This window comes from Brassica rapa, chromosome A06 (genome assembly GCF_000309985.2).
Source record: "Brassica rapa cultivar Chiifu-401-42 chromosome A06, CAAS_Brap_v3.01, whole genome shotgun sequence".
Lineage (NCBI taxonomy): Eukaryota > Viridiplantae > Streptophyta > Magnoliopsida > Brassicales > Brassicaceae > Brassica > Brassica rapa.
In genome coordinates, this window is record NC_024800.2 from 3,439,945 (window position 1) to 3,467,374 (window position 27,430).

Consider the following 27,430-nt stretch of genomic DNA (forward strand, 5'->3'; position numbering starts at 1 on the left):
ATTCCGATCATCAACACCCTTTTTAAGTGCTTTCCCATTTATTTTTCTTTAACACGAAGAAGAGATTTAAATGCGTATAATGCAAATATTCCGAAATATGTTAACGAAATAAAAGAGATGAGCAAATAGAAGTATTTAAAATTGGCAGAAAAAAATAAGAATAAAACTTTATGTCTTTTATGATCTTATCAAATGTAATAGGTGCATGTAGTACTATTAGTTATAAAAAATGTAGTATCGGTTGATAAAGCTCTGAAAATGTCGTGTGGGAATATGGGGATTTGTTTTTAATTAGGATCGAACCCTCTTATAATTTTTTTTGCTAAAAATGTAAATGTCATTAACAGTCTAATTACTGAGTTGCAATCTCATCTGCTTAAAAAACCTCTTACATTTATCAGTTTTTTAAGTTGTTTATCTGATGCAGAAAGAATATTTAAAATAAATATATTATTTATTTAGTATTTTATTTAGAGTTTATTTATTATTAAGATAATTATCTCTAAGGTTTTTAGGTTTTTATGTTTTATTATATATAGTCTTTGAGGCTATGGTTTTATGTAGTTTATGAATTGATGATTTATTAATAAAATTGAGAGTTCTCTCTTTGTTGTTCCTTGCTTTCGGTAGATCATTGGTGATCTCAACGAATTTAAGAAGACATTGATCTTAGGCATTCTTAGACTAAATAAGATCTTTGTATTATTCTAGTTTTCTGGGTATTCTCAGAATCAACGGATCTCTAGTTATATCCCTATAAGCTTCCGCTACATCAGTTGGTATCAAAGCTGGTGTTTTGGTTTCTTAATCAAAACTCGATTCTGGAATCATGGAGAATTTGTTCATCGAAAGTGAAGAAACTGTCTATATAGAGATTGTTGGAGATCCAATTTTCGATCTTTATGATGATGACGGTTGGATTCAGTACGACGTCAATGAATTCTATGGTCAAGTGGTTCATAAGTTGAGCAATGAAGTTACTCGTCAGAATATTTTTTTGCTCGTGGACGGCATCAATTTGAAGCAAGGAAACTCACGTTTTGGAAGTTGTGGAGCCAGCTGGGTTTTTGTTAAGGGTGATCCAGTACAAGCTTTCACACATCATCGTGATAAGGAGGAGCACATGGATATCAGCTTCATGATGATTACGTTGTTCACGGCGCAAGTTGACTTTGATGAAATATGTCACCATTGCTTACTTGTTTGGCAAGAATATTGTCATTGGATGTTAAGGAATAGAAGAAACAAACTAATTGAAGACCACGGTTAAGATTCGAGGACGAATCTTTCCAACCCGGAGAGAATGATGCAGAAATAATATTTAAAATAAATATATTATTTATTTAGTATTTTATTTAGAGTTTATTTATTATTAAGATAATTATCTCTAAGGTTTTTAGGGTTTTATGTTTTATTATATATAGTCTTTGAGGCTATGGTTTTATGTAGTTTATGAATTGATGATTTATTAATAAAATTGAGAGTTCTCTCTTTGTTGTTCCTTGCTTTCGGTAGATCATTGGTGATCTCAACGAATTTAAGAAGACATTGATCTTAGGCATTCTTAGACTAAATAAGATCTTTGTATTATTCTAGTTTTCCGGGTATTCTCAGAATCAACGGATCTCTAGTTCTATCCCTATAAGCTTCCGCTACATCATTATCTCACTTTCAAAATGTTTGTGTATTCATTGTTTTGTTGTTATAGGTGTACAAAGCAATAAAACTATTATCCATGTGCCTATTTTGTTTTCATCCCAAGTAAACAATTAATATATTTTCTCATTTAAACACCACAACCTACTTTAATAACTGGATGACGACTTTAAAATCACATTTCTACAAGAATACATATTTTCCTTGGTGAGGTTGATTATAACAAAATTTTATAGTGCTGTGAAATTTTCAGCCTTATTGATGATCTGTTTGCAAAAGGATGATTATCAACGTCTTTATTTTGTGTATGTTCGGTTTGGTGTGCATATATATTCAAAAAAAAAACATAAAGTGGCCACCAATTTATTGAATTGGGAGCCCACAAGCTCAGAATCTCAGAGAGCCCACTAATTTAAAACAGAGGGCCCACACGCTCAGATACATGCATCGTCATCTAAAAAGAATAACAAATGCGGTTCAAAGTTTGAAAAGAATCTATCTAGCCTCCGATAATCACATGATCTGTGTGGTTTTTATAAGATTAAACCCCAAAAATTAAATAAATAAATAAACCGATCACCTACCCACATTCTGACCTCGTGCGTGTCTTATATACAACTAACTCTAAAACAAAGTAGACAAACCAAACCAAAACACATAAAGCTCATCGAGAGAAGATTCAGACATTTCATAGCTTCTTTGTTGGGGGTACCCTGAGGTACGAGTTTGATTCTGGGTTTCATTTTTCACTATGGATGATAGCTTAGATCGTTTTTTTAGATCGAGTATTGACATGTTTGCTCTCTTCTGATTATAAGTCCGAATCTAACGCTTAGATCTTTATGGAGCTGGGGTTTTCATTTTAATGATCGGTAGATCTGTTGACTCCTTGGTTTTCTTCTGTGTTTACCAATCTTATGAAGACAGCTTTGACCTTTTCATTTGATAAATATCTCTAATGGGTTTAAGCTTGAATTAAGACAAGATGAGAGATTGGTTCTAAATAGCTGTGATGTTTGAAACCATTCTTTAGTTTCTGGATGTTTACATGTTTTTTTTTTGTATATATGTTGAGATAAACTATTTGACTTTCTGTTGATTTTACAGATCACAAAGGATAATAAACAATGGGCAAGGGAGTGGCAGTCTTGAACAGCGGTGAGGGTGTTAAGGGGACTATCTTTTTCACCCAGGAAGGAGACGGTACTTTTTTTTTTATTGTGCCTTTTAAGATACTTGAAGCCATTCTTACTTTTTTATGAAATGATTGGATTCTTGTGTTAGGTGTGACCACTGTGACTGGAACAGTTTCTGGACTTAAACCTGGTCTACATGGTTTCCATGTCCATGCTCTTGGTGACACCACTAACGGTTGCATGTCCACCGGTACTACTCTTATACCTCTCTGAAGGAACACCTTTCTGGATATTTTGTTTGGATAAGAAACTTTAAGGAGATGATGGTGTTTGCCTACATGGTTATAATTATGTTTTGAATCTAGGATTTTAATCATCTTCGAAGTAATTGAAATTGTTACTAATCTTGTGGTCAAATCTCGTATTCTAATAGGTCCACATTTCAACCCTGATGGTAAACAACACGGTGCCCCTGAGGATGCTAATCGTCATGCTGGCGATCTAGGAAACATCATTGTTGGAGATGATGGTATAATTTGTTCTCAGCATTTGTATCTCTCTGATCTCAAACTTCTTTTGAGCAGTTTTATATCTTGAGACTCTTCATCATCCTGTTTGCTATGCCCTTGTAAACTTGTTTTATGCGGTCCTAGTTTTATAGTACAGTTCTCATCTTTGACTAGCTTTTAGTGTTCATGGATTAACACCAAACCTTTTGGTTTTGCTATCCCAGGAACTGCCACCTTCACAATCACTGACTGCCAGGTTCGTAGCTTTCTACCTACTTTGTGCTCTTTTTTCCTTCAGTGAACCAATGTTTTGTGTTCTTGTACAGATTCCTCTTAGTGGACCAAACTCTATTGTCGGAAGGGCTGTTGTTGTCCACGCAGACCCTGATGACCTCGGAAAGGGTAATGACTTTTGGCTCTTTAAGATCATTTTGTTTTTGTTGACATCCTTAAGTTACATTGTCCATATGAAGACATCTAGTAGTCTCAACATCAATACTAAGAACACTCTAAAACCATTCGATTTTTACATTTTCAGGAGGCCATGAACTCAGCTTGGCTACCGGAAATGCAGGTGGCCGTGTTGCTTGTGGTAAGTAGAAATATACCATATTTCTCTCATTTTCTGTGGCAGCTCAACGCTCATCTTGGTCTTGCATTTTGGGTTTAGGCTGAAAATAGATAACATCATGTCCGTCAACAAATGTATCATAGTTTTTATATGTTTAAGAAGTGGCGACAGATTAACTATCAGTCTGTGGGAATTCAACCTCACTTGTGATGATTCTCAATCGATCTAATAGACTCAGAAAGGATCAACTAACTGAATTATCCTTTTTGCAGGCATTATTGGTCTTCAGGGCTAAAGCACTTATCGAGGAAGAGAGTGATGCAATAAGGAGGTCATATACCTCTAGACCTGGCTAGTTTGTGTGTGTACTGTGTGTGTGGCTATAATCTCTCCTTTGTGGCTCAATACATTTTATTTAAGACCAAAAAAAATTCAGGACTTTTACTATTTCATGAATAAGAGCAGATGTGAAATTAAAACTTTGACCGTATCAACTTTGCCTGAAGTTGCATTGATGCAATGTGAAGTGTTATGCATTTGGGGATATAGTCTGAAACTTAAAACATCAGTGCGTAGAAGTAACAAAATCCACATGAAAAAAATGTTCACAACTTGATATATTAAAACCATAGACTAACCGAAAGTAGTGAAGCAGTGAGAGGGTCGTGCAAGTGAAGGTTCTGAACCTCTGAAGATTAAAACTCCGGGGATTAATTCAGCGTTAACCGAAACCATTCCGGTTTAACCAGCTTACTCGGTCTGGTTCAAATTAAATTTACTTAATTGGAACCGACTTTTTAGGTTTCATTGAGATTCACCCCTCTCTTCCTTCCTTCTCTGAGTGTCTCCTCTGCGAAATCAAACCGTCGTGCCCTCGCCATCGAACTTCAGGTCGCCGGTTACTTCCCGATTCGCGACTTCTTTTCTACCATTTCAGGTTTCTTTCTGCCCTCAGTTTTTTTAACAGTTAAGCTAAGCTGGTAACTGATTAATTCAATTATAATAGTCCTCTGTGCGTTAGAGTATACTGTCTTCACTATATTGAGCTTACAGATACTACTATAGTCATGTTCGTTTGGTTGCCGCGAAAAAGCGTCGGCCGGCGTCGGCGTCGGCGTGAGCTTCAATGAAAATAGTTGTTGTTCGTTTCGTAGACGCCTACGCCGACGCAGCTTTAATCGCAGACGCAGATTTTTTCGGCGATCGACGCGAGACGCAGCGTTTAGACGCAGACGCAAACATAGTACCGGCGTCAATGAAACGAACAAGAGTTTATTAAAAAAATTGACGCCGAAGCAACCGCAGGTAACTGCGTCAACCAAACCAAACGAACAGCACTTATGTGAAAGGCATTCGCGTTGCATACGAGCCGATACTATGTGATAAAGTGTTATGATTATTATGTCGTGGCTTTGATCCTCAAATGATATACGTCTCATATGATTGTTTCATCCTTTGCATTTTACATAGCTAACCAGCGGTAAATTTGAGAACTTTCCGTAAATTAGAAATGACATAGTCTAGTTACTTGTTATATGTAATGGATTTATGTTTTTGTAATGTTAATTGAGGGAATTCAAGTTTGCCTAATTCAGTAGTAGAGCATGTTCAGTGTGTTAGGATGTCGGTCATGGAGCATGTTCTGAACACGAGAACGAAAGCATATGTGTGTCTGAAATTTCCACTCATGTAATTTCTTTAGGTATAATGTTGAAGCAAGTGGTTGGCAAGTACTCGATAGGTAAAGCAATTTATGGAAGTAACAGAGCATATCTTAGACCTTTCTTGTTCCAAACCAATTGTGGATTTCACAATGGGCAGGTAAGCCACCATCCTTTCCACTTTGATCACTTGAGTGTGTAGTTTGATTTTGTACGAGGATTAGTAGAAGAACTAGTGTATTCGTTCGAGTCATGTGTGTACAGCCTTGTCCCTGTTTGGTTGAGATCTCGTTACTTGATCTACTTCGAAGCGTTTTTCAAATTGTTTTCTTGACAGACTGTTCTTGCTCCGAGAAGCTTCTTCGGCGTAGAAGACTACGTGGACGATGACACAAGCCGACCATACACATACCAAAAGGAGAAAAAATCGAAGAATCCAGACAAACACGTCTCCTTCAAGCAACGGACAGTGGCGTACATGGAGCCATTCACACTCGACGTCTTCATCTCAAAACGTTTTGTATCCGCATCTATCACGCACCGTGTCACGTGCAAGCAAGTCGCGGTTGCGGGGACAAACTCAAAAGACGTAAAAGCGGTGTTGAGGTCAAGATGCGATATCCCAGCGTGTATGTCCATAGGGAGGATCTTGTCCGAACGAGCGAAAGAGGCTGATGTGTACACGGCTTCTTATACGCCTCGAGACCAAGACAAGTTTGAAGGGAAGATCAGAGCTGTTGTTCAGTCCCTTATTGACAATGGAATCGATGTCAAAATTTACCTGGATTAGATACGCAAAGGTTTGGTTCTGTGTTTAAAAATTTAAGGTTTGACTTCGAAGTGTACTTGCTATTAAATCTGTTTCGTGAATTCAACAAGATATATGAGAAGAAATGCTTAATCACTTGTGTAACAAACTCTATGGCCTTAAAACCCAATATGGGTTACATTTAAGTTAATGCATCAAATTAGTTCAAAAAATCAAATGCTTAATCACGAGTCAGAAATACACACCTAATTAGCGTATATTAACTGTAGATATCTCACGTTCGTTCAGACAGTAAGTGAGAATACACAGGTCTGAAAACAAAAAAAAAGTTAACTAATGGAAATTAAAAAGATTGGAGATGCGGGGGATCGAACCCCGTGCCTCTCGCATGCAAAGCGAGCGCTCTACCATTTGAGCTACATCCCCATGATGTTCATTATGTTTCGTACATTTAATCATTTCAGAACAAAGTGAAATGGTAATACAACTGAAGGAGATACACTGAAATTGAAACTGGGTTTATGTTCCGCAAATATGGTCTGAATTGTATTTAACTGCAACATCGAACATGCAATTGGAAAAAAAATGAATCAAACCTAAGATCCATTAGGTAATATTATATCATCGAAACATTTGTTACAAAAGCCCCATTAGCTTCAAAACAAAGTTGATATTTTACAAGGGAATCCGACAACAAAAGAGAGACCAAGATGAAACTCAGAACTCTTGAGAAGCAGATCCAATGTCTCCCTTGTTCTTCCCAACCTTGGAAGGCAAAAGGTTGGAATGAATGTTGGGCAAAACACCACCGTTAGCAATCGTCACAGCTCCCAGAAGCTTACTCAGCTCCTCATCGTTCCTCACCGCGAGCTGAATGTGCCTCGGCACAATACGCGTCTTCTTGTTATCCCTCGCCGCGTTTCCAGCAAGCTCCAACACCTGTCCGAATCCAATCCAATCATCAGTACGAGAGATTTTAATAAAGACAAGACGCGAATCGATTCGAAGTTATACCTCAGCGGCGAGGTACTCGAGAACGGCGGAGAGATAGACCGGAGCTCCGGCGCCGACACGCTCGGCGTATTTGCCTGCCTTGAGGAATCTAGCGATTCTTCCGACGGGGAACTGAAGACCGGCCTTTGAAGAACGAGAGACGGACTTGGTGGCCTTTGGCTTTCCTCTACCGCCTTTGGTCGTGCCGCTTCCTGCGCCGGTGCTCATCGTCGATTGAAGAAGAAAAGTTGGTGAAGTCTTCTTGAGTACAGAGGAAGATGTTGTGTGCTTTAGGGTTATGTCCTTGTCTATTATATAAAGGCTTGACTATTGACTCTGATTGGTTAAACATGGCATCACACGGATCGCCAGCCTGGCACTAGATCTGGGCCTTTAAATTGTGTGATTTGTTACCGTCTTTACACCTGTAATTCCAATTTTAAGGATCGTTACGGCTTTTAAAGGGCCCAGATGAAACAGACATTTGAAAGGCCCAAAGGCCATAAAAAGGCCCTTGTTCCAAATGTACTACCAACCATTTAAAACATGGTTTACTAATCAAATCTTGCAAGTCGAATTAGCAAAATATAATTTACAAATTACTCGATGATGCAACTAGAGATGGAAATTAAAAAAAAAAAAATTCAAGTTGTGGTAGTGACTACTGACTAGTGAGTCAATATATTTCATCATTTCATAACATATGATAATCGTTGTCCACATGCAACAACAAAGCAATGAGACAAAGCGGACCACATATAATAAACGTATGAAGACTATTCAAACTTGTAAAACAATTTACTAGAGCAACCAAAAAAAAGTAGATAGGATAAAAGAGGAAAGAAGATGGAATCTGCAAGTCTGCTGGATAAGCAAGAAGAAGCAAGAACAACTCCTTCTTCCTTCACTCATGGTGTTCTTCTCAGTACTTCCGTTGCTGTCGCTGGATCCTTCTGTTATGGCTGTGCCGTGAGACTTCATTCTCTCTCTTTTTTTTCTTACTTTTCTTAGCTCTTCCGGTGATTTCGATCTCAATATGTCATGTGTGATTTCAACTTAATAATTACTATTTTTGGCCTTAATTTTGAAGATGTCGTATACATCGCCTGCTCAATCCAAAATCATGGAAGAACTGGGACTTTCTGTGGCTGATGTGAGTCCAATGTGTACGCAGTTCTAAAAAACCGGTTCACTTAAACCATGGGTTGAGTATCATTTAACCCGGTTCTTTATTTTCGTTTTGGTCAGTATTCGTTTTTCACTTCGCTAATGACATTGGGAGGAATGATTACGGCCGCGGTTAGCGGAAAAATCGCTGCGCTCATTGGTCGTCGACGAGTAATTAATTTCCTCTTGATACATTATATTGACGTCTTAGTTATATACATATGCGTTTAATGTGTTCATCTATTGATCATCTTCAGACAATGTGGATCTCAGATGTTTGCTGCCTCTTTGGCTGGCTCGCTGTAGCGTTTGCACATGTTTGTTTCCCCTCCACATATAATTTTATCTTATATTATGTGAATATACTTCCACTTATAGCTAAAAAACAATTAATATTTGATTTGTTGTTATTATTTAAAGGACGTTATGCTGCTAAATATTGGACGACTCTTCTTGGGTTTCGGAGTTGGTCTCATTAGTTATGTGGTAATTCACTTAAAGATTTTAATATTTACTTTCAGAGTAGTTAATGGAGTCATATTGCAGCATTTTGTTTGATTAATTGATCATGATATTCAGGTTCCTGTGTATATAGCAGAGATTACACCCAAAACATTTCGTGGTGGATTCAGTTTTACTAATCAGGTGAACAATTATATAATTCAAAAATAACTTGTAATTTTTAAATTACAATATATAACCAATGTTTTTGTCATTTGGATTTGAAACTTACAGCTTCTACAATGTCTTGGGATTTCGCTGATGTTCTTCACTGGGAACTTTTTCCGTTGGCGAACATTAGCTCTTTTAAGTAAGTATCCCCAAAAAAATCACAATAAATGAATTTTACAATCAAGTAATATTACTAAACTCTCTCTTGAATGACTAGGTGCAATTCCATGCGCTGTGCAGCTGATAGGTTTATTTTTCATCCCTGAATCTCCAAGATGGCTGGTATACTAAAAAACTTTCAGATGTTTTTCAATAATATTTGAGATGTGTATTATTTAGGTTTATCTATATTATTAAAGTTGAAGTACACATTGGGATTGTTTGGCAATATGAATAGTAGTTAAAAAATAGTACTGTTTGGAAACATGGATAGCAATAAATTAGAAAAAACAATAATGGGCTTATGCTACTAAAAAAAATTGAAAGTCCATATATTAAAAAGTAATGGATCTATGTTACTTGATATATATATTCAAATCAAAATAATAATTTAAAATTAATTTATATCAAAAATTCATTCAAAAATATACATATATTCAAAATTTGATTTTTACTAACATATTTTCCAATAACTATTATAATTTTTTAAAATATATATGATAAAAATACAATACAAAATCCAATTTCAAACACCAACTTAAATTATGGTTTTATATTTCACATTAAGTTTTAAAATATAATATGTGATTATTTATATGATTGTACGTATAAAATATTATTAATTATAAGAAAACTTATTTGATGGTACGTATAAAATACGATTAGTTATATGATAACACATATTTTTGTAACCTATGATAACACATATAGGATATATATAATAGTGATTATGGGTGGACGTTCGGATTCGTTTTCGGGTCTTTTTGGGATTTCGTGTTCAGTTCAGATCTTTGAAGATTTGGTTCTGATTTGGATAACCAATTTAAATAGGTTTGGTTTAAATATTTGGATAGAGAATTAATAATTATTTAAGTATTTTTAGAGTTTTGAGTATTTTTTTAACTATTTAAGATATTTACGTTTAATTATTTGTATATATTTTCAAGCATTTATGCGAACTTAAAAGTATCATATATATAAGTATATAAATCTATTTTGGATACCCAAAATAATTCGGTTCGGATCGGATTAGGTTTCAATTATTCAAATACCAAAATTTTGAATAATTCAGATATTTAATCAATTCTGGTTCGGATTTAGTACTACTTATTCGGATTAAGATCGGTTTGAATCTTCGAATTCAAGTTTTTTACTCAACCTTAAATAGTGACATAAGAAGCAAATATCATCATATTTTTTTAAAAAAAAATAGACCCGCACGGGCGTGCGGGTCAAAATCTAGTTAGTATTAGTTCTTGTGCACAACTAAAGCATGTCTACATATTAATGTTCCTCTAAGGCTATGTATGGTCGAGATCAAGAGCTTGAAGTTACCTTGACGAGACTAAGGGGAGAAAATTTTGATGTTCTCGAAGAAGCAGAAGAAATCAGAGAAACAGTGGAAATCTCCCGAAGAGAGTCTCAAAGTGGAATAAAAGATTTGTTTCACGTGAGAAACGCACAACCGTTGATAGTAAGTCTCGTCTAAGACCAGTCATTTATTTTAAAATGTGTAATATATAATCAACTTGTTGTGGCTTTTTGAAAACTGCTAGATAGGATTGGGACTAATGCTTATGCAACAATTTAGTGGGAGTGCGGCGATAAGTGCATACGCTGCTAGTATTTTTGACAAAGCTGGTAAACCAAAATAAAAAGATTGCCGTTCAGGTCACTGGTTTTATATTGCATCAACATCTTTAACATCATGTTATCAGGTTTCCCAATCAACATTGGAACAACAATCCTCGCAGCTGTTCTGGTATAACATTATTTTTAGAAAACATCATTCACTCTTTATTTTTCATATCTCTGACTATTTCATCTTTATTTATTCAATACAATTTATTCTTTTAAAGGTACCACAGTCTATAGTTGTCATATTAACCGTTGATCGATGGGGACGCCGACCACTTCTTCTGGTTAGTACTTCATGATTATTGAATAAACTACATCTAACTGATGTTTTGGACAAAATTGTTTTACCCATTTGATTTTTTTTTTGTTTGCAGTTGTCTTCTACTGGAGTGTGCATATGTTCATTTTTAATCGGCCTATCTTACTATCTTCAGGTTTAGTATTTTTAACTATTCCAGTGGCCAATCTAACTAAACATGATTTTCATTACTTATGGACTTAAATTCAAATTTCTGCCCTGAGTAGAAGCCTGGTGAAGTTCAGACGATTTGTTCCGTTTTGTTAATCGTCGGTATAATAGTACGTAAATGCCAAATCTACTCTGCAGTTAATTATTCATAAATAACTTGATGAAACCATAACACTAATCAACCGAATTATATACTAGGGTCATGTCTCATTCTTTTGCATTGGTCTAGGTGGATTACCATGGGTAATAATGTCAGAGGTATTTGTTTAATTATCCACTAGATTTTAATTAATTTAGTTTATCTTTGTTAATGACATTTTATTATTGATTTGTTAATCAATGCCAGATATTCCCGGTTAATGTGAAAATTACTGCCGGTAGCCTTGTTACGGTGTCAAGCTGGTTTTTCAGTTGGGTCATCATTTATAGTTTCAATTTCATGATGCAATGGAGCGCTTCAGGTAAATTTAACTCTGTACCAACACACCCCCATAAAGTTAGTTATTTGCCCTAGTTATAACTTATAGCCATTCAATTATGGTTGGTCAGTATTTAAGATAAAATTAAGTGTGTTTTCACTTGTCTCAAAGATTAATTTGCATATCGATCCAAAATATCCCAAGAAGTAATCATATTCTCAATTTCTTCATTTCTTGATAATTATTTACGACGACTAGTATTTGTAAAACAAGAAAGATCAATAAAAGAAAATTTAAAAATCCATAGCCTTTTTACCAAAAAAAAAAAAAATCCATATAGTATATTATAAAGTAGCAAAGTTTATCTATAGCAGTCATGAAAGAGCATATGTAAAATATGTTCTGCAATGTCCACACATACTATGTTAAATATATCATACAAATTTAAAATGATCTTTTTTTCATTAATCAAACTCTCAGGAACATATTTTACATTTTCTGGAGTTTCTTTGGTGACGATTGTATTCATATGGATTTTGGTGCCTGAGACAAAAGGTCGAACACTGGAAGAGATTCAAGCATCACTAGTCCGATTTTCATAAATCGAAGTATGATACACTGTTACAAACGTTTCTGTTCAACATGTTACAAAGTTCTCAACATTTTAATATCAGTTAAGTTTTTAATAAAATGTGACTAGTCTTTTATAATATCTTCACCTTCATTTTATTTTATCCACTTTATAAAATCAAAAGTTTATATTTAATCTATTCTATTAATTTAGAGTCTTAATTTTATCTACTAAACAAGAATATATGTTATGTTGGACCAATTATTAAATTATTAATACGTCTTATTTAATATTTTATTTTAATCATTCAAAAATTTAACCTACTAAATTAAAAATGATATTCGGAAATATATTCTCCTAAATCTGTTTTTGAAATTTAAAATTGTTAAAAAGTATTTTTTTAATTATTTTAGCTATTAAACCATATAAAAATGGTTTGTATTTTATTTTCTTGTAGATATCCAAAAGCATTTTTAAAAGGAATTAAAAATAGTTAAAATATGTTGGTTTATTATGCGTAACAAATTATTTAGTAAGCAGAACATGTCACAATAAAAACAAAGTATTATATTAAACTCAGATTATTAACATAACAGATATTGTCAAAAATAAATGTGGAGCTGAAATCCAAATTATCAACATACAAACTCTAGCATTTGCAATATATCAATTTTCAAAATTAAAAATATATTTCGCACTTTAACGCGGATAATATCCTAGTAATATTCTAAACTAGTGATAATATCTTTTGTTGATACGTTTAAATTTTTTAATTAGTCACCAAACATAATTGATTAACGATGAAATTTAAAAGATTTGGTCAACAAAAATAAAAAAATTAACATTTTAGTAAACAAGAGTTTAAACCATCCACTTAGTCAAAAATATTAATATTAAATCATTAAGCGAAAACATCAAATTTAATTGATTATGTTTGAAGGAAATAACATGATTTATACCAAAAACATGATATTACTAATTCACTAATATATTATTTTGATTAGTTACACAAAGGTAACAAAGTGTTCACAGAAATTGGGAGGAAGACACTAACTAGAAGGAGATTAAATAGTAGTAATAACTATCATAAGTTTAAGAGCAACCATAAGAAAAATTAAAAACAGAGAGAGTGTAAACTGCAAACTATTAAATGCTATATTAAGTCACTGCCCATTCTCGGACACTGAAACTTGTCGGAAAAGAGTGAAGAAGAAGAGGAAGAGTCGTTCAAGGTTTATCAAGGATTACACAAAAAAAAAAAATTCATCAACGATGAATCCTCAGAGTTCTAGGTATATTCTTTCTCACAAGTAGTCTGATCTTTTTTATCTGTCATTTTGACTTCTGATTTTCTTTTTAGTTGTTGTTAATTATACCAGTTACTTGTTTAATAAAAAAAATTAAGACTTTACAAACATTCTTTAATCTTTTGTTATACGTTTAGGTTGAGCGATCACACAGACGTCAACAGCAACGAGTTTCACGCTTACCTCTTGTCTCTGGCTACGTAAATTCTCACTGACATTTTAATCTAAATCTGCATTTCTTGTGGAATCTCAAAAGGTTTGAACTTTATATTGTTCATGTGCAGACGAATCGACGCAGCTATTTGGAATAATGAAGTTCCAGGGAACACTCAAGAGCTTGCTTCAACCCTCAATCAAGTTTGTTTGATCTTTTTCTTCTTTGTTATGTGTTCTTTTTTTCTCATAAGGTTTCAATCTTTCAATGTGATTCTTCTTCCTTTGGGTTAGTAATAGTATAGTCATCTTTTACTGTTGTTTCCGTGTTATATGGTGCAGGTGGGTCAATGTAAATGTAGTGATCAAACGAAGGCAGTGATCATGACGCTGTTGATGTCAGTTAAGGTAACATAAGAACAGGAGTATATGTTTTGGTCCTGTACATATAATGTCTTTTATGTTTCTTTGCGCAGAGTGCTTGTGAGCTAGGATGGTTCCCTCAGAGAGAATCTCAACAACTGTTGGTTCTTGTATACTCCGTATGTGTAGTAGTTCCATACGATTTTTTTTTTTTACATTAGAGACTAGCCATGATTCTTTTAAGTAGGCGATGCTTTTCTTCTTATACAGATGTTGACGACTTTCACCGATTCTGAAAACGTCCCCTCTAGTCCAACTCCTAACGGTTCCTTCAGTCTAATTCCTCAGGTCATGGAGAGGTAGCCTGCAACGTCTTTTCTTATAAATGTTCGTCTTGTGTGTTCATTCACTCATCTTACTTAATCTCCTCCTTTTCTTTAATGTCTGTAGGTTCTATCCATTTTTGAAGCTGGGGCATATTCTTGTTTCTTCTGAAGCAGATGTAACTTCTATTTATTTATTTATTGAGTTCTAAGCACCTTTTTAAATGTGTGATTAAGTTTTTTTTTTTCTCTTATGGCAGGCAGAATCATTCGCTTTGGTGAAGCCTTTCCATATTTCAAAGAACATTGTGGAACATTCTCCTAGACCTAGACCAGTATGTACTGAAAATTTTATGTTAATCTTTGTTTATGCTTTTAATGGTTTCTAATTACAAGAATCTGTTGTGCTTGCTCTTCAGGGACTATTTGTTTTCCGGACAGATGACATAAGCAACTCTAGTTGTATTATACATCCTCAAGAAGTCAGGTATGGTTGGATTACTCTCTTTTAACATTAAGGTGGGGGTATTGGATTTAGAAGTTTGATGGAATTTAGAGGAATTATAGTTTCCATTAAATTCTACTGTTATTCAATTATGGATTTCATCAATTCTTTCAAATTCTTGTGTTATTGGTTTAAAGATTTGTAATCAAATTTCTAATTACTTTAAATTCTAGTGTTATTCAATATTTGATAGATTTTGTAGTAATAGCATTTCAAAAGAATTTAATGGAAAATATATAGTAAAAATGTGAAGAACCAATTCCCTACTCTTATGATGAGATTTGTAATCATCGTAAGAAAACACAACATATTGTTGGACATGAAGTAGTTGACGATCAGTCTGGACCTCCACTTGTTCCAGGAGTTTTTGTTGATCATTATCCCACCATATTTGTATCTTATCACACTATCGTAAGAAAACGCAACAACTACATCATCTCTATTTCTATGCTTTTCATTTGTTTCAAGAGTGTGGAAAAGAATGGCGACGATCAGTTTGGACCTCCTTCACAGAGTTGTATCTCGTGCGTCTTTACGGTCGTTGTAGTAACACAAATGTTTCCCATCGTATTGTGAATTTTAATTATGCAACGTCTACAAATAATATACCTGTATTTGAAATCCCTACAAAATAGTACCTTATCAAAAATACTAATTACAAAATTTCAAATTGTCGTTGATAATATATTTTAAAAAATAATATATCATAAAATCTTAATAAAATGGTACCTATCATTTTTTGAATGAGTTTTTGTTAGACCCTCTTCTATATATTCTAAGCAACCCTATATCAAAAAATCCCATATCTCTATAAAATAATGTTCTTTTTCTTTTCAATATACAAAAAAGATTCAAAAGTTTCATAGATTTTAGAGAAATTGATATTCTATCAAATTTATGTACATTCCATTAAAATCCATAAGAAAAAGTAAACAAAAGAAAATTATAAATGCATTAAAGTCTCATCAAATCGTTTAAACTACTGTAAAAAATATATTTATGAATTCAATCAAATTCTATTAAATTCCTAGATCCAATACCACCCCCTAACTGTTAGGGAAAGTAGTTTCTGTACGCTAACTAACCACATTGGCTTTTATTTTGAGAAACTACAGCTTCTCATTGAATGGAAGAGGCGTTGACAAGAGACATATCAGCTCAATGGTTTGTGTGTTTCGAAGTTCTTACTGATAATGTTTTTTTGTAAGTTCTTACTTACAAGTAAATTGTTTTCAGGATTCAAGGCCGCAGCGTCCAACAAATCTTTATAACATGCTCGTAGACGGGGCAAATCTTCTGCAAACGTTAGGCAGTTTTGGAGGTTTCTACTCAATATCATTTCTTTATTTCGTTCTCCTCATTTTTCAAACGATAATGAACAGATTAGATACACATTTGCTACAGGTAGTTACTTCATTGTTATTGCCTTGCTCCATGACATACCACCCCCTGTCTACCCCTCCCTGAAAGATTATGTCAATGAATCAGATTCAGGTGATTCACGAGTTTTTAGTCACTATACATTTGCTTTTTCTGAGAGTTTATTGTTTTTGTGCTGTATGTAAGCTTGTGACATACCTAAGGAGGGCCCATCAAGAATATCTCTCAGCTGTCCTATAAGGTATCCTTGGATGTATATCTAATAGCTTTGTTGATTTTCAAAGTTACCTTAAACCTTTGTGTGATAACACATTGTTAACAGCCGCAAGCGTATCAAACTTCCTGTGAAGGGTCATGCCTGCAAGCATCTTCAGGTTGACGCCATTTTTCTATTTCAGTATATGAAAGGAATCAAGGATAGTTATCATTCGTTGTAGTTATTATGTTTGCTTTTTATGTTTTGTAGTGTTTTGATTACTGGAACTATATCAAAATAAATACGAGGGTACCATTCTGGTGCTGCCCACATTGCTATCAGTTTGTCTGCTATACTGACATCCGTTTAGATCAAACCATGATAAAGGCAAGTAGCTCACTTACTACTGTTTCTTAGTGGTACATCTTACACTGGATGTATATATAACCTTGTCTAATATATGCACAGATTCTAGAAGAGGTGGGAAGTAATGTGACAGACGTGGTTATTTCTCCTGATGGATCATGGAAGGTTGTAACGGAGAACGATGAGAATGTGGAAGCTACTAATCATCACGGAGACACCAGCAGTTCCCAGAACTTGAGTCCAACTGTTTTGGATCTTACAAGAGATGATAATGAAATGGAAACATCCGGAAACAGTCTGATTCCTATGGTTAACCAGTCTTCTGATTCAGTGGAGGCACTGCCACAAACTTTGAATGTTAATAATGATGGGCAGCAACAGTTTCCAGTGTCATCGGCAAGAGAAGTCATACACATGCCATTCTTACCAACCTCATTGCCGCAAGATAGAGTAGCTGCAAATACAGGAGGCCCTCACATACCTATGCCTGGTGCTCACTCTTCTCAATATCAAGGGTTACATGTTTCTTCCCTTGGACTTTCTCTTGGAAGAGACTCTGATTTGATGGAGAGGTGGAACCACCACAACTATGGAAACTGCATACCTCAAACTCAGTTTCATCTTCCCACAAGGAGCTTGTCACCTGTGCAGGAAAGACCAATCCCATCTTCCTTTACGTCTCCTCAAACTTTAGCTTTCAACTATGGAGGGACCTCCGACCAGAGACACATGCAAAGACATAATCCTGGTGGGGCTGGGGAACAGTTGTCATCACGTGAGTTCATGAACATGACTCCTGATAACTCTGCGAATAGGCCACAACAGATCCGGATGATGCGAGGCAGCATAACTCCCGGTTCCACAAGGTATGACCACCTGATCATTCGACCTACCCAGCGGCCGGTACAGTCACAATCACAAGCTCAAACACTTCCTCCACCTCAGCCAACAGCTTACAGTCACGTCCCGGTTCAGTCACAAGCTCAAACGTTTTTGGCGAACCCAAGCTATCCTGTTGGTACTAATGAAACGCAAGCTGGGAGCAGTTTATTGCCCTTGGAGGAAGATGTTGCGCCACTCGGGTCGTTTTGGTCAGTGCCTCGTGAGACATGATGAAGTCTGATGGCTAAGATATGCAACACATCGTTGGTAGCAATAGCATGAATCCACAAAACACAGTCAGTAACAGTAATTATAAGTAGCGTATGAGTCTGGTATTTTTTGGTACAAACCGGTTTAGGTTTCCGGTATGTACAGGGGGAAAGTTGTTTTTTTCGGTCTAGGGTATTCTTGAGACTCACGCAATGTGAAAACACTAGGGTATTTGTTTGATCTTTTTTCTTGTATTAGATTCCTAAAAACATAATCCGGTTTGTGTTCAGGTACGTTTACAGGAAGGTGTTCGTTTGGGCTGATATACAGCTAATTTAAGCATAACTTAAAAAGACTAGACATAATGATGGAGTTTGTCTAATGCAGTGGGCCAAGGAAGTCCATATCTCAATATTCATATGAGGTCGCAGTTGTTATCCTATCATGTTTATCAAAAATCTCAATATCATGCAATCAAAATCAAATTAAAAGTTAAAATGGTAAGAGTTTGTAAAAGTTGACTAAGTGTCTATTTTTTGTAAAATTGAAGTCTAAAAGTACGTCTAACCACTCAACTTCTGTTCTTATCCCATAATGCTATTAAAATCTCAGTTAATCTCTTTTTCTTGTAACTTGAATGTTAAATAAGTTTAGGCTCTCGGTTTCATGGCTTTAGTTAAATCATTAGCCGTTAGAAATTAAAAAGGATATTTCACTACACCAGTTACCACCAACATTATGGGATCAAGTATCTACCACCTTTTTACTTATCAAAAGTATTAAAACATATCAAAAATAATAAAAATCAACCACCTTAAAACAATAATAATAATAATAATCTAACATAAATAAGTAGATAGATTGAACTGGTGGCAGTGGCGGAGCCAGAAATTTTTTGTAACGGGGTCAAATTTTTTTTCTTCTAAATACATAATTTATAACCACAAAAAACTATAAATATATTCTATGATCATTCATATTTTAAAACTTGTTTATCATAATTATTTACTACAATTTAAAATATTTTCGATAAAACAAATCAGAGCAATTTTAGGTACTCATTACTACTGCGATATTGTAATACTATTTTTTGACAATTTTCACTTGCTGATATTTTTTCGCCGATTCAGAAACTGATCCATTAGTTAACTGGTAAATTTTAAAGATTAATCTACTTGTAAAAACAAAATTAGTTTTAAAAAATACTCAGATCATGAATATAAACCTTAAACATTTTTATTGAATTAGTTAATCATAATCATTTCTAGTTTGGTAAAATAAAGAGGAGAGTGTATAACAAAAAAAAAATAGAAAACTTTGGGTAACATGAGAGTTCTTTCTTTTTGCGTTTGTCCAAAAAAGAAAAAAGAAGCACAAATCACTTTTTTTCAAATTCACTCATTAATTTCAAAAAAAAAAAAATTATTGGACCTAATACAATTTGGGTTTTATTGAAATATGTAACTAACATTTAATATAAAAACATGTTTATTGAAATTTAAGCTAAAATTAATATAAATCAAATGTTTAACAAATAAAATAAACATATTATTTATATAGTTTAAAATTATTTTCAATCTTTAATGTTTTGTGATTATTTTTGTGAAGTTATATTTTTAGTGGGGTCAAATTTTCTTTTTTTATGGGGTCAGTACAGATTTTCTTAAATAAAAAAGAAATATTTTTAAAAAAAGTAGTGGGGTCAGTTGACCCCACACCTCCTTCACTACCTCCGCCCCTGACTGGTGGCATAGGTAGGTACTCTGTTCATCATACTAAAAACGTGAACTATTCAAATTAATAATACGAATTTATTAGTAATATTCTTTTTTAAACATGAAAGCGCATCTGTTATTTTATCCTCTGAGTTGTAATATTTATAATCAAAAGGACAATTATTTGAGGGCGAAATCAATATACGAAAGACGACAGGAGAGGACGATATGAATGTATAATAGCCAACCTCGTGCTTATAAACTTTATATAATCTACCGAATATTAATTGGACATCTGAAGGAGAGAGATAATGGATCCTATGTACCACGAAATTATTCAAATTAATTAAACAAATGAATAATATACACACTTTATATCTTTTAACCAAATTTACAAGTATTATATTTTCTATCTGGAACTCCACTTGTCTGTTACACCACCAATCTGTTGCAACTGTACAAAATTCCCATGCCTGTAAATTTTTTCCATATATTTTGTAACATTCAAAACAGTATATGGGGATCCGGAGCCAGCAAATGTGACGGTATAGTACTAGATTCTTTCCAAATAAGTATGATTCTCTCATGTTCCTTTGTCTCTTCAATAAACCTCATATATACTTCTTTATTATATCTTCTAATTTACCATTACTACTATGGCTATGTGCTTCATATTTGACATTGTTATCCCCTGCGGTTAACTGCGGTTTAAGGAGTACGACGTCCTGCTTAATTTACTCTTTTTTTTTTCACTCTACATATTCTTTCTCCCCATTGTGCTGTCAATTTTCTATTTATTGATACTGGACTTTTTTGGGCATAAAATAGTTGTTTCTTTCCCACATTGATTTCATGTTTATCTGTTTTAACTTTTAACGTTTTTATTGATTATTGTATGTTTTATGGTTTTTCTTTTATTTCCTCTCTTCATGATCTTGAGTCTTGACAGTTTTTTCAACTTTTCTTTTTAATCTGGATCTTCCCTCTGGTACTTGTTTTTGTCTGCTTTGCCTATGATTATATTACTGTGTTTAAGTGTCTTGAGCCAGTAACAAAAGTACAATAGGTTTTCAAATCCAGGATAAAAGCTTTCATAACGTTGTAATTTAATTACTAACAATAATTTAAATTTTGTCTCTAGTAAATAAATATTCTTCTCGATCCACCGGCCCTATCAAAAAAAGTTCTTATGAAACCACCTTGGTATTATTAATGAATTCTTTTAGGTCATGATTTGTTGTTATTGGAGTACCCACTTTCTTCGTCACATGTAAAATGGACATTGTAGATCTTAAATGAGTCAGTAAAAGGAAGCCAAGCCAAACACAATAGAATCCCAACATTAAGATTTTTGAAGATACGAGTCGGTCACTATCTTTTTTGTTGTCACATTATGATCATCACTGAGGAAGAGACACCTTTCTCTTATATTTTAGTGTTTGTTGCTACTGCGCCTTTTTCTTTTTAATATTTTAAGTTCAAAGAGGGCCGACAATAAAAAAAAACAGTTTACAGAGAAATAAAATATTAGTCAGTGCATCTCTAAGCGTGTGTTAATATTTGATTATCAACCTGATGAACGAAATATTTATCTCATGCTAAAACCGGAGCTTGATAAGAAGTTCAATATATTAATCAAAAGTAATGTAAATGTGAACCCATTTTTCCGAAATAATTAAGTCAAAAGTATATATTATAAGTCGACGGTTAAAGGTACATTCGGATGCTATTCATCATCGTTTGCGTCTGACAACGCCGTCTGCGATAAGACATACCACTCAATTTGTGCAAACCTTTACTGCTAGTCTGCTACCGCATATCAAGTTAGTATCACAACTCACTTACAAGCTTGTTACTAGCTCGGTCTTTGACTTTTCTCAATTCATGTGCCAAGAACAACTCATCGTCTCTCAAGAGAAAAAAAACAAAGAAAAAACATTTTCATTTACTCTATTATTAGTCTCACATGCAATATGATTATGCATGCTACTACTCCTATGAATGAGTCGTTGTATGCTTATCTACGTAAATGACTGTAAATAAAAAATATTAGTGTATATGTGCCCCTTAAGAAATGGTAAGGCCGAGCAGCTCAAGATGGTGATTTGTCAGTGTCTATCTTTCACAAAATGTTCATAAAACAAAACATCATATCCATTCATGCAGGAGCGCACAAAGTTCCAACGCATTTTCTAAAATGATGAGTCCAACCTGCGACTACAGAAAACGTGATAGTGACACTGACAAATAACGTTGATTGTGTGATTTCCGACTTGTTCCATCGAGTCGGAGCCACATAATTTTTACAAGACCACAAAATGAACATCATTCTCTACCCTTTTAAGCCAATTTCCTAAATTTCTTATTTTACTAAAAGCTTTAAATTACCTTTAATCTGCTATTTTTTAAAAATAGAGACTGAGATAGGACAATAAAATACCTTTGTTTGGCGGAGAAACTTGAAAATTCAAAGGTTGTTGATGATTTCCTGATGCCTTATTACCGAAATAACTAAACAAGCAATCAAAGTCTGTCGGTATCAAATCAGATATGACAATTTGTCATAGTTTTGAAATGCGAGGAGAAGCCGGTGAGCATAAGACGATCTGAATAAATATGGATATGTAGTTTCTAGATTTGCTTACAAGTAATCTTGAATTGGGTCATTAATTACTCTAACGCAACAGATAACGTGCACGCCTTTTTCTATATAAACTTCAAACCTCTATGAACGCGTTTACTATTTTGCATGCAACTACTCCATGTGCCAAGTCAGTTCTATTCGTGATATATTGATTATATACACGTAAGGTAAAATTACATGTACTCTTTTTTTTGTCAACAAAAATATTTTACTCTTCTCCAGAGTTTTATATACGACAAGTGATGTCTGAGACACTTGACTTTTTTGTTAACGGTGATTAAGAAACCAGTTAGGTATAATATATTAATATATAGTACCTCTACACTAAATGATTCTTGCAATTATTTTGTATTTAAGCTTATATATTTCCTTAATATCCACCATGGAAAACATGTATATTTTCTTTGGTCAATGGGTTAAATTGTGTTTTTTAGACAAAACCGTACATTGATATTTTAAGAGGAAAATTTTGAAATGAGTTTTCTTATCTTTAAACGACTATATATTGAATTACAGAAAGTTTGTGTAAACGGTCTAGATGGTTATACAATTATACTAAATATATAACAATATATATAACAATAGTAGCTACCGTAGTTAGTTTATGCAACACGTATTTATAAATGTATCTAGACATTATCGTATATAAATAGTGCATCACAAATTTTCAATCTGTTGCCCAGTAAAGAAAGGATAATTAACAACCACTAAGTGAAAAATAAAATTGATAAAGATAATTAGTGACACACCTCTTTAAAGTTTAAAAAATCATACGACAGAGCCAGAAAGCCATAAAAAAGTCAAATGAAAAAGACCCAATAGTAAATTAAAGAGTTCAAATATAAAAGAAACATATATACAATTGATAAAAAATACGAATAGAAACGTGACACAAAAGAAAAGATGGAAGCTGACCTCTGCCTTTCCTTCCTCCATTATTCAAGCAATATAAATAAGCTTTTCTTTCGGCTCTGTCTTCTTCAAATCGAAGCAACAAAGCATATCTTTTTCCGCAAATACTCAAAAAACACCTTTTAGCAAAACATTCCTGAGGGAGAGAAACTGATCAAGATGACTATGTCGGAGAACCAAAGAAATCTTGAAGCTGGGTTGTTACTGAACAAGAACCGAAACGACATCAACGAGTGTCGTATCACTGTGGCTGTACTCTTCAGTACTTTCGTTGCTGTTTGTGGCTCTTTCTGCTTTGGTTGTGCGGTTAGTCACATTCCTTTTTATTTTGTCTGGGTTCAAAACAGTAAGAACAAATAGTTCATATCCAAAAAAATATGTGATTATGCTTATTATAATTTTTATATATAGATTTAACTAAGAACGTTGAATATTACAGGCGGGTTATTCATCAATGGCTCAAACTGGGATCATAAATGATTTAGGCCTCTCTGTTGCACAAGTAAGAAAGCAAAACCATTTCATGATTCTTCTTCGCTCATAGTATAGCTTATATACCTTTACGTTTTTGCTTACATTTGTCTCTTCTTTACTTTTTTTTTTTTTTTTTTACTTCAGTACTCGATGTTTGGATCTAGCATGACTTTCGGAGGGATGTTTGGTGCCATATTCAGTGGGAAAGTGGCAGATCTCATCGGTAGAAAAGGGGTAATTTTAAACTTACCATCTCGACTCTCAGTAATTTTATTACTATCAGTAAATTTAAACTTTATTTTCTTTGTTCTTTAAAAACAAAAACAGACAATGTGGTCTGGTCAAGTTTTCTGCATCGCCGGTTGGCTTGCAATAGCATTTGCACAGAACACGATTTGGCTAGACGCTGGAAGATTTTCCACAGGATTTGCAGTTGGCTTATTCAGCTACGTGGTAATTATTCTTTTACTATCTTGTTTCTTTATATGAAAGTTTAGTTTTTTTAATTATAAGTTTAAACTGACACTGGTTGAACTCTGTTGCAATCAGATACCAGTTTATATCGCAGAAATAACACCAAAACATGTTCGAGGAGCATTTGTATTTGCTAATCAGGTAAATTCAAAACAATCAGGGGGCAATGAAAATTTAGCCAGAAAAATATGTTTATACTAATGATCTTAAAATTTCTTTAAACGTTTCTTACAGCTGATGCAAAGTTGTGGGTGTTCATTATTCTATGTCATTGGAAACTTTATTCATTGGCGTAATTTAGCCTTGATCGGTAAGCTTAATTGCATTCAAACCCTTCTTTCTAGCAGTTTATGTGATGGGAGAAGAAGAATGATTTATCGGTTTCTTTTCTCAGGTCTGATTCCATGTATTTTGCAAGTTGTGACTTTGTTCTTCATTCCAGAGTCCCCTAGATTACTGGTACGTGTTTAGAGCTTAATGAACCCTTTTTAAAAAGTCTTTTATCTTTTTAGGAAAACATGTGAAGTGATGATTACAATTTGGTGGTGTGTAGGGAAAATGGGGACGTGAAAAAGAATGTAGAGCTTCATTGCAGCTTCTCCGTGGTGATGATGCTGATGTTTCTGAAGAAGCCAACACTATCAAAGTATTACTTACTACAGTACATCTCGGTTTTCAAATACTTCTTGTTTCAACTCAATAAGTGACTAATAATTAAATCCCACGTCAGGAAACCATGGCGTTGTTTGATCAAGGACCAAAATCTAGGATTATGGATTTGTTCCAGAGGAGATATGCTCCATCTCTTGTTGTAAGTTTATCTAAAACGTTTTGTGGTGAAGATAACGTTTTTTTTTTTCTCCATTGCCGTTTACTGAAAGTTTATGACGTTTTTCTTCATAGATTGGTGTGGGGCTAATGCTTCTCCAACAGCTCTCTGGAAGCTCAGGGCTTATGTTCTATGTTGGTAGCGTATTTGATAAAGGAGGTAAAAAGAAATAAAAGACAAACTCTGTTTTGCATGTAACAATCTTAATTTGTGAGTAACAAATCTTTTTTATGCTTGACAGGATTTCCAAAAAGCATCGGCTCAATGATTCTTGCAGTGATCATGGTATGTCTTTACACATAGTAGTTTCATTATATTCTTAAATAAACCTTCCAAGGACTACACTTAACTAGGCATCATGTGTTCTTGTTTGTAGATACCAAAATCTATACTGGGTGTGATTTTGGTCGAGAAAATGGGACGAAGGCCGCTTCTACTGGTAAACTTTTGCTATATTTTCAGATCAAATGTGAAATGAAGCAAAAGAGTCATTTTTTTAACATAATGTTTTGATTACAGGCATCTACTACTGGAATGTGCATTTTCAGCTTGTTCCTTGCATTTTCCTTCAGCTTTCGGGTACAATTAACAACTTTTTTTTACCAAAACATGACATACAAACTTTCAATCTACTCTGTTATATTTATCATATCTATATTTTCTTCTTGGACAGTCATATGGCATGCTAGATGAGCTAACTCCTATCTTCACATGCATCGGTGTTGTGGTACGTATAAAATCATTTGTCGACATAAAACAAGCAACTAAAAAACACTATGCTCTCTGTATAAAATTGATCTGATTTTTACATGATGTGTCTTTTTTTTTTTTTTTTTTTTTAAACAGGGTTTCCTCTCTTCATTTGCCATAGGCATGGGAGGCTTACCATGGATCATCATGTCTGAGGTATAAATCACCATTCACTTCTTTCAAGAAACTTCTCCTCAAAGTCAATAAGCTCTAAACATATAAAACATTTTAAATTTTGCAGATTTTCCCAATGAATGTTAAAGTTTCAGCGGGGACTCTTGTGACCTTAGCCAACTGGTCCTTTAGTTGGATTGTAGCTTTCGCCTACAACTTCATGATAGAATGGAACGCATCAGGTATAATTATATGGTCAATTAAAGCTAATGTTTACACTTATTAGATCATTTTTAATTTTTGAGGCTTACTATTTTTCAGGAACGTTCTTGATCTTCTTTAGTATATGCGCTGCGGGTATAGCTTTTATTTATGCGATGGTACCCGAAACAAAAGGAAGAACACTTGAAGACATACAAGCTTCTCTTACAGATTTTGTACAATGAGTTTCAGATTCACATGTTCATTGTTATTTTTCTTTTCTTTTTTTTTACTCTGGGGGGGGGGGGGGGGGGGGGGGGGGAGAGGAGGAGGTTTATAGTAGTTTTTGTTATAGTTGTTTCCTCATTTTGTACAATAGAGAGCTTGTTATAGTTGTTTCCTCATTTTGTACAATAGAGAGCAAAGATCACTCGGGAAAAAACCCAAGATCTCTATGTTACTCAGCTACTCCCATTTATGTATAGTATTATTCTCTCACTTATAACAAAAAAAAATTAATAAAATTATTTCCAGTTACTTTATATTTTTGTAGTTTTCACAATACAATATATACAATAAATTAGGGCCGGTTGTAAACTTCCCAATAACATTCAATTGTTTTGTTAAGTTGTTCCATATTTCTGGCATTATTCATGTAAAAAAATTTTTGAACACAAATGCTTATATTAAAATCAGAGGTCCAATGGACTAAGTAGGTTACAATGGGAGAAATCCTCGACAGTAAACCGATAAACGAAAATAATTAAAACATAACGAATGATAAATATGGCTAAGGAGAGAAGAAACCCATAAAAAGCTTCACTTGTAATCCTAAATCATGCGTTCGAACGAACGCAAAAAAGTCAAAATCAACGTTGAAGAACCCAACCAATGAATTTTGAGAGCAAGAAGTCCGGGAACCTCCGTAGAAGGTAACAGCTTCGGTGAAAGGGTCGCATAAACAATTCTGTGAAGAACAGTTGATGATTGAGACGGCGTAATGTGATGGAAACATAATGTTGACGTAATAGTGACGAGTCCACACTCTTGCATAATAGTTATTTCGACAAAGAAAGGGATGGGGACCATAAAGCCGACTATGTGAAGAACCGTCGATGCTTGAGACGGCATAATGTAATGGAGACGCAGCAGTGATATAGTAGCGAGCAAATCTGGCGAGTCAACACTCTTGCACATTTGCCATGTAATTTTATTATATAGTAAGGTATTTCTTCTTAGAAT

General features: G+C 34.1%; 6 protein-coding genes and 1 non-coding gene across 14 annotated transcripts; 5 read left to right on the forward strand and 2 right to left on the reverse strand.

The window, feature by feature from the left end:
- The first annotated feature begins 2,114 nt into the window (after positions 1 to 2,114).
- On the forward strand, positions 2,115 to 4,362 carry LOC103871624 (superoxide dismutase [Cu-Zn] 1). Its single transcript, XM_009149890.3, has 8 exons — positions 2,115 to 2,374; positions 2,764 to 2,859; positions 2,941 to 3,042; positions 3,226 to 3,321; positions 3,526 to 3,557; positions 3,628 to 3,703; positions 3,840 to 3,893; positions 4,145 to 4,362. The coding sequence occupies exons 2-8, from the start codon at positions 2,784 to 2,786 to the stop codon at positions 4,165 to 4,167; spliced, it is 459 nt and encodes a 152-aa protein (XP_009148138.1). The 5' UTR covers positions 2,115 to 2,374; positions 2,764 to 2,783; the 3' UTR covers positions 4,168 to 4,362.
- Positions 4,363 to 4,604: 242 nt separating this feature from the next.
- On the forward strand, positions 4,605 to 6,446 carry LOC103871625. Of its 4 annotated transcripts, none has more exons than XM_033273001.1 (4): positions 4,605 to 4,809; positions 4,926 to 5,177; positions 5,575 to 5,693; positions 5,871 to 6,440. In XM_033273001.1, exons 3-4 carry the CDS (start codon positions 5,580 to 5,582, stop codon positions 6,321 to 6,323), a joined length of 567 nt encoding a protein of 188 aa, XP_033128892.1. In that variant the 5' UTR covers positions 4,605 to 4,809; positions 4,926 to 5,177; positions 5,575 to 5,579; the 3' UTR covers positions 6,324 to 6,440. The 4 variants fall into 4 exon arrangements, with proteins under 4 accessions (XP_033128892.1, XP_033128893.1, XP_009148141.1 ...); XM_033273002.1 differs by having other exon boundaries at positions 5,027 to 5,177; XM_009149893.3 differs by lacking the exon at positions 4,926 to 5,177.
- Positions 6,447 to 6,655: 209 nt separating this feature from the next.
- Positions 6,656 to 6,728, reverse strand: TRNAA-UGC. Its single transcript has one exon. It is a non-coding gene; the product is annotated as a tRNA-Ala (tRNA).
- Positions 6,729 to 6,876: 148 nt separating this feature from the next.
- LOC103871626 (probable histone H2AXa) lies at positions 6,877 to 7,595 on the reverse strand. The gene is made up of 2 exons (XM_009149895.3): positions 7,317 to 7,595; positions 6,877 to 7,241 (listed from the first exon to the last, which is right to left on the reverse strand). Exons 1-2 carry the CDS (start codon positions 7,521 to 7,523, stop codon positions 7,020 to 7,022), a joined length of 429 nt encoding a protein of 142 aa, XP_009148143.1. The 5' UTR covers positions 7,524 to 7,595; the 3' UTR covers positions 6,877 to 7,019.
- Positions 7,596 to 7,846: 251 nt separating this feature from the next.
- Positions 7,847 to 12,531, forward strand: LOC103871627 (sugar transporter ERD6-like 2). 3 transcript variants are annotated; one of them, XM_009149897.2, is made up of 17 exons: positions 7,847 to 8,264; positions 8,386 to 8,461; positions 8,544 to 8,633; positions 8,720 to 8,779; positions 8,883 to 8,948; positions 9,042 to 9,107; positions 9,198 to 9,273; positions 9,352 to 9,416; positions 10,594 to 10,767; positions 10,850 to 10,934; positions 11,012 to 11,055; positions 11,153 to 11,215; positions 11,306 to 11,365; positions 11,457 to 11,510; positions 11,599 to 11,658; positions 11,747 to 11,861; positions 12,300 to 12,531. In XM_009149897.2, exons 3-17 carry the CDS (start codon positions 8,565 to 8,567, stop codon positions 12,419 to 12,421), a joined length of 1,179 nt encoding a protein of 392 aa, XP_009148145.1. In that variant the 5' UTR covers positions 7,847 to 8,264; positions 8,386 to 8,461; positions 8,544 to 8,564; the 3' UTR covers positions 12,422 to 12,531. The 3 variants fall into 3 exon arrangements, with proteins under 3 accessions (XP_009148145.1, XP_009148144.1, XP_018514946.1); XM_009149896.2 differs by having other exon boundaries at positions 8,386 to 8,448; XM_018659430.2 differs by lacking the exons at positions 11,457 to 11,510; positions 11,599 to 11,658 and having other exon boundaries at positions 8,386 to 8,448.
- A 296-nt stretch (positions 12,532 to 12,827) lies between these two features.
- On the forward strand, positions 12,828 to 18,371 carry LOC103871629 (E4 SUMO-protein ligase PIAL1). Of its 2 annotated transcripts, none has more exons than XM_009149899.3 (16): positions 12,828 to 13,682; positions 13,835 to 13,897; positions 13,982 to 14,054; positions 14,193 to 14,258; positions 14,327 to 14,392; positions 14,484 to 14,572; positions 14,664 to 14,715; positions 14,797 to 14,871; positions 14,956 to 15,023; positions 16,157 to 16,205; positions 16,278 to 16,362; positions 16,446 to 16,535; positions 16,608 to 16,662; positions 16,744 to 16,795; positions 16,888 to 17,004; positions 17,086 to 18,371. In XM_009149899.3, exons 1-16 carry the CDS (start codon positions 13,663 to 13,665, stop codon positions 18,094 to 18,096), a joined length of 2,031 nt encoding a protein of 676 aa, XP_009148147.1. In that variant the 5' UTR covers positions 12,828 to 13,662; the 3' UTR covers positions 18,097 to 18,371. The 2 variants fall into 2 exon arrangements, with proteins under 2 accessions (XP_009148147.1, XP_009148148.1); XM_009149900.3 differs by having other exon boundaries at positions 16,888 to 17,008; positions 17,086 to 17,353.
- Positions 18,372 to 23,158: 4,787 nt separating this feature from the next.
- On the forward strand, positions 23,159 to 26,732 carry LOC103871631 (sugar transporter ESL1-like). 2 transcript variants are annotated; one of them, XM_033272999.1, is made up of 19 exons: positions 23,159 to 23,652; positions 23,786 to 23,848; positions 23,965 to 24,054; positions 24,148 to 24,273; positions 24,370 to 24,435; positions 24,529 to 24,604; positions 24,689 to 24,753; positions 24,848 to 24,940; positions 25,025 to 25,105; positions 25,198 to 25,282; positions 25,365 to 25,408; positions 25,500 to 25,562; positions 25,643 to 25,702; positions 25,797 to 25,850; positions 25,970 to 26,029; positions 26,115 to 26,229; positions 26,309 to 26,455; positions 26,518 to 26,542; positions 26,582 to 26,732. In XM_033272999.1, the coding sequence occupies exons 1-17, from the start codon at positions 23,506 to 23,508 to the stop codon at positions 26,431 to 26,433; spliced, it is 1,413 nt and encodes a 470-aa protein (XP_033128890.1). In that variant the 5' UTR covers positions 23,159 to 23,505; the 3' UTR covers positions 26,434 to 26,455; positions 26,518 to 26,542; positions 26,582 to 26,732. The 2 variants fall into 2 exon arrangements, with proteins under 2 accessions (XP_033128890.1, XP_009148150.2); XM_009149902.3 differs by having other exon boundaries at positions 23,160 to 23,652; positions 26,518 to 26,730.
- The last annotated feature ends 698 nt before the right edge of the window (positions 26,733 to 27,430 follow it).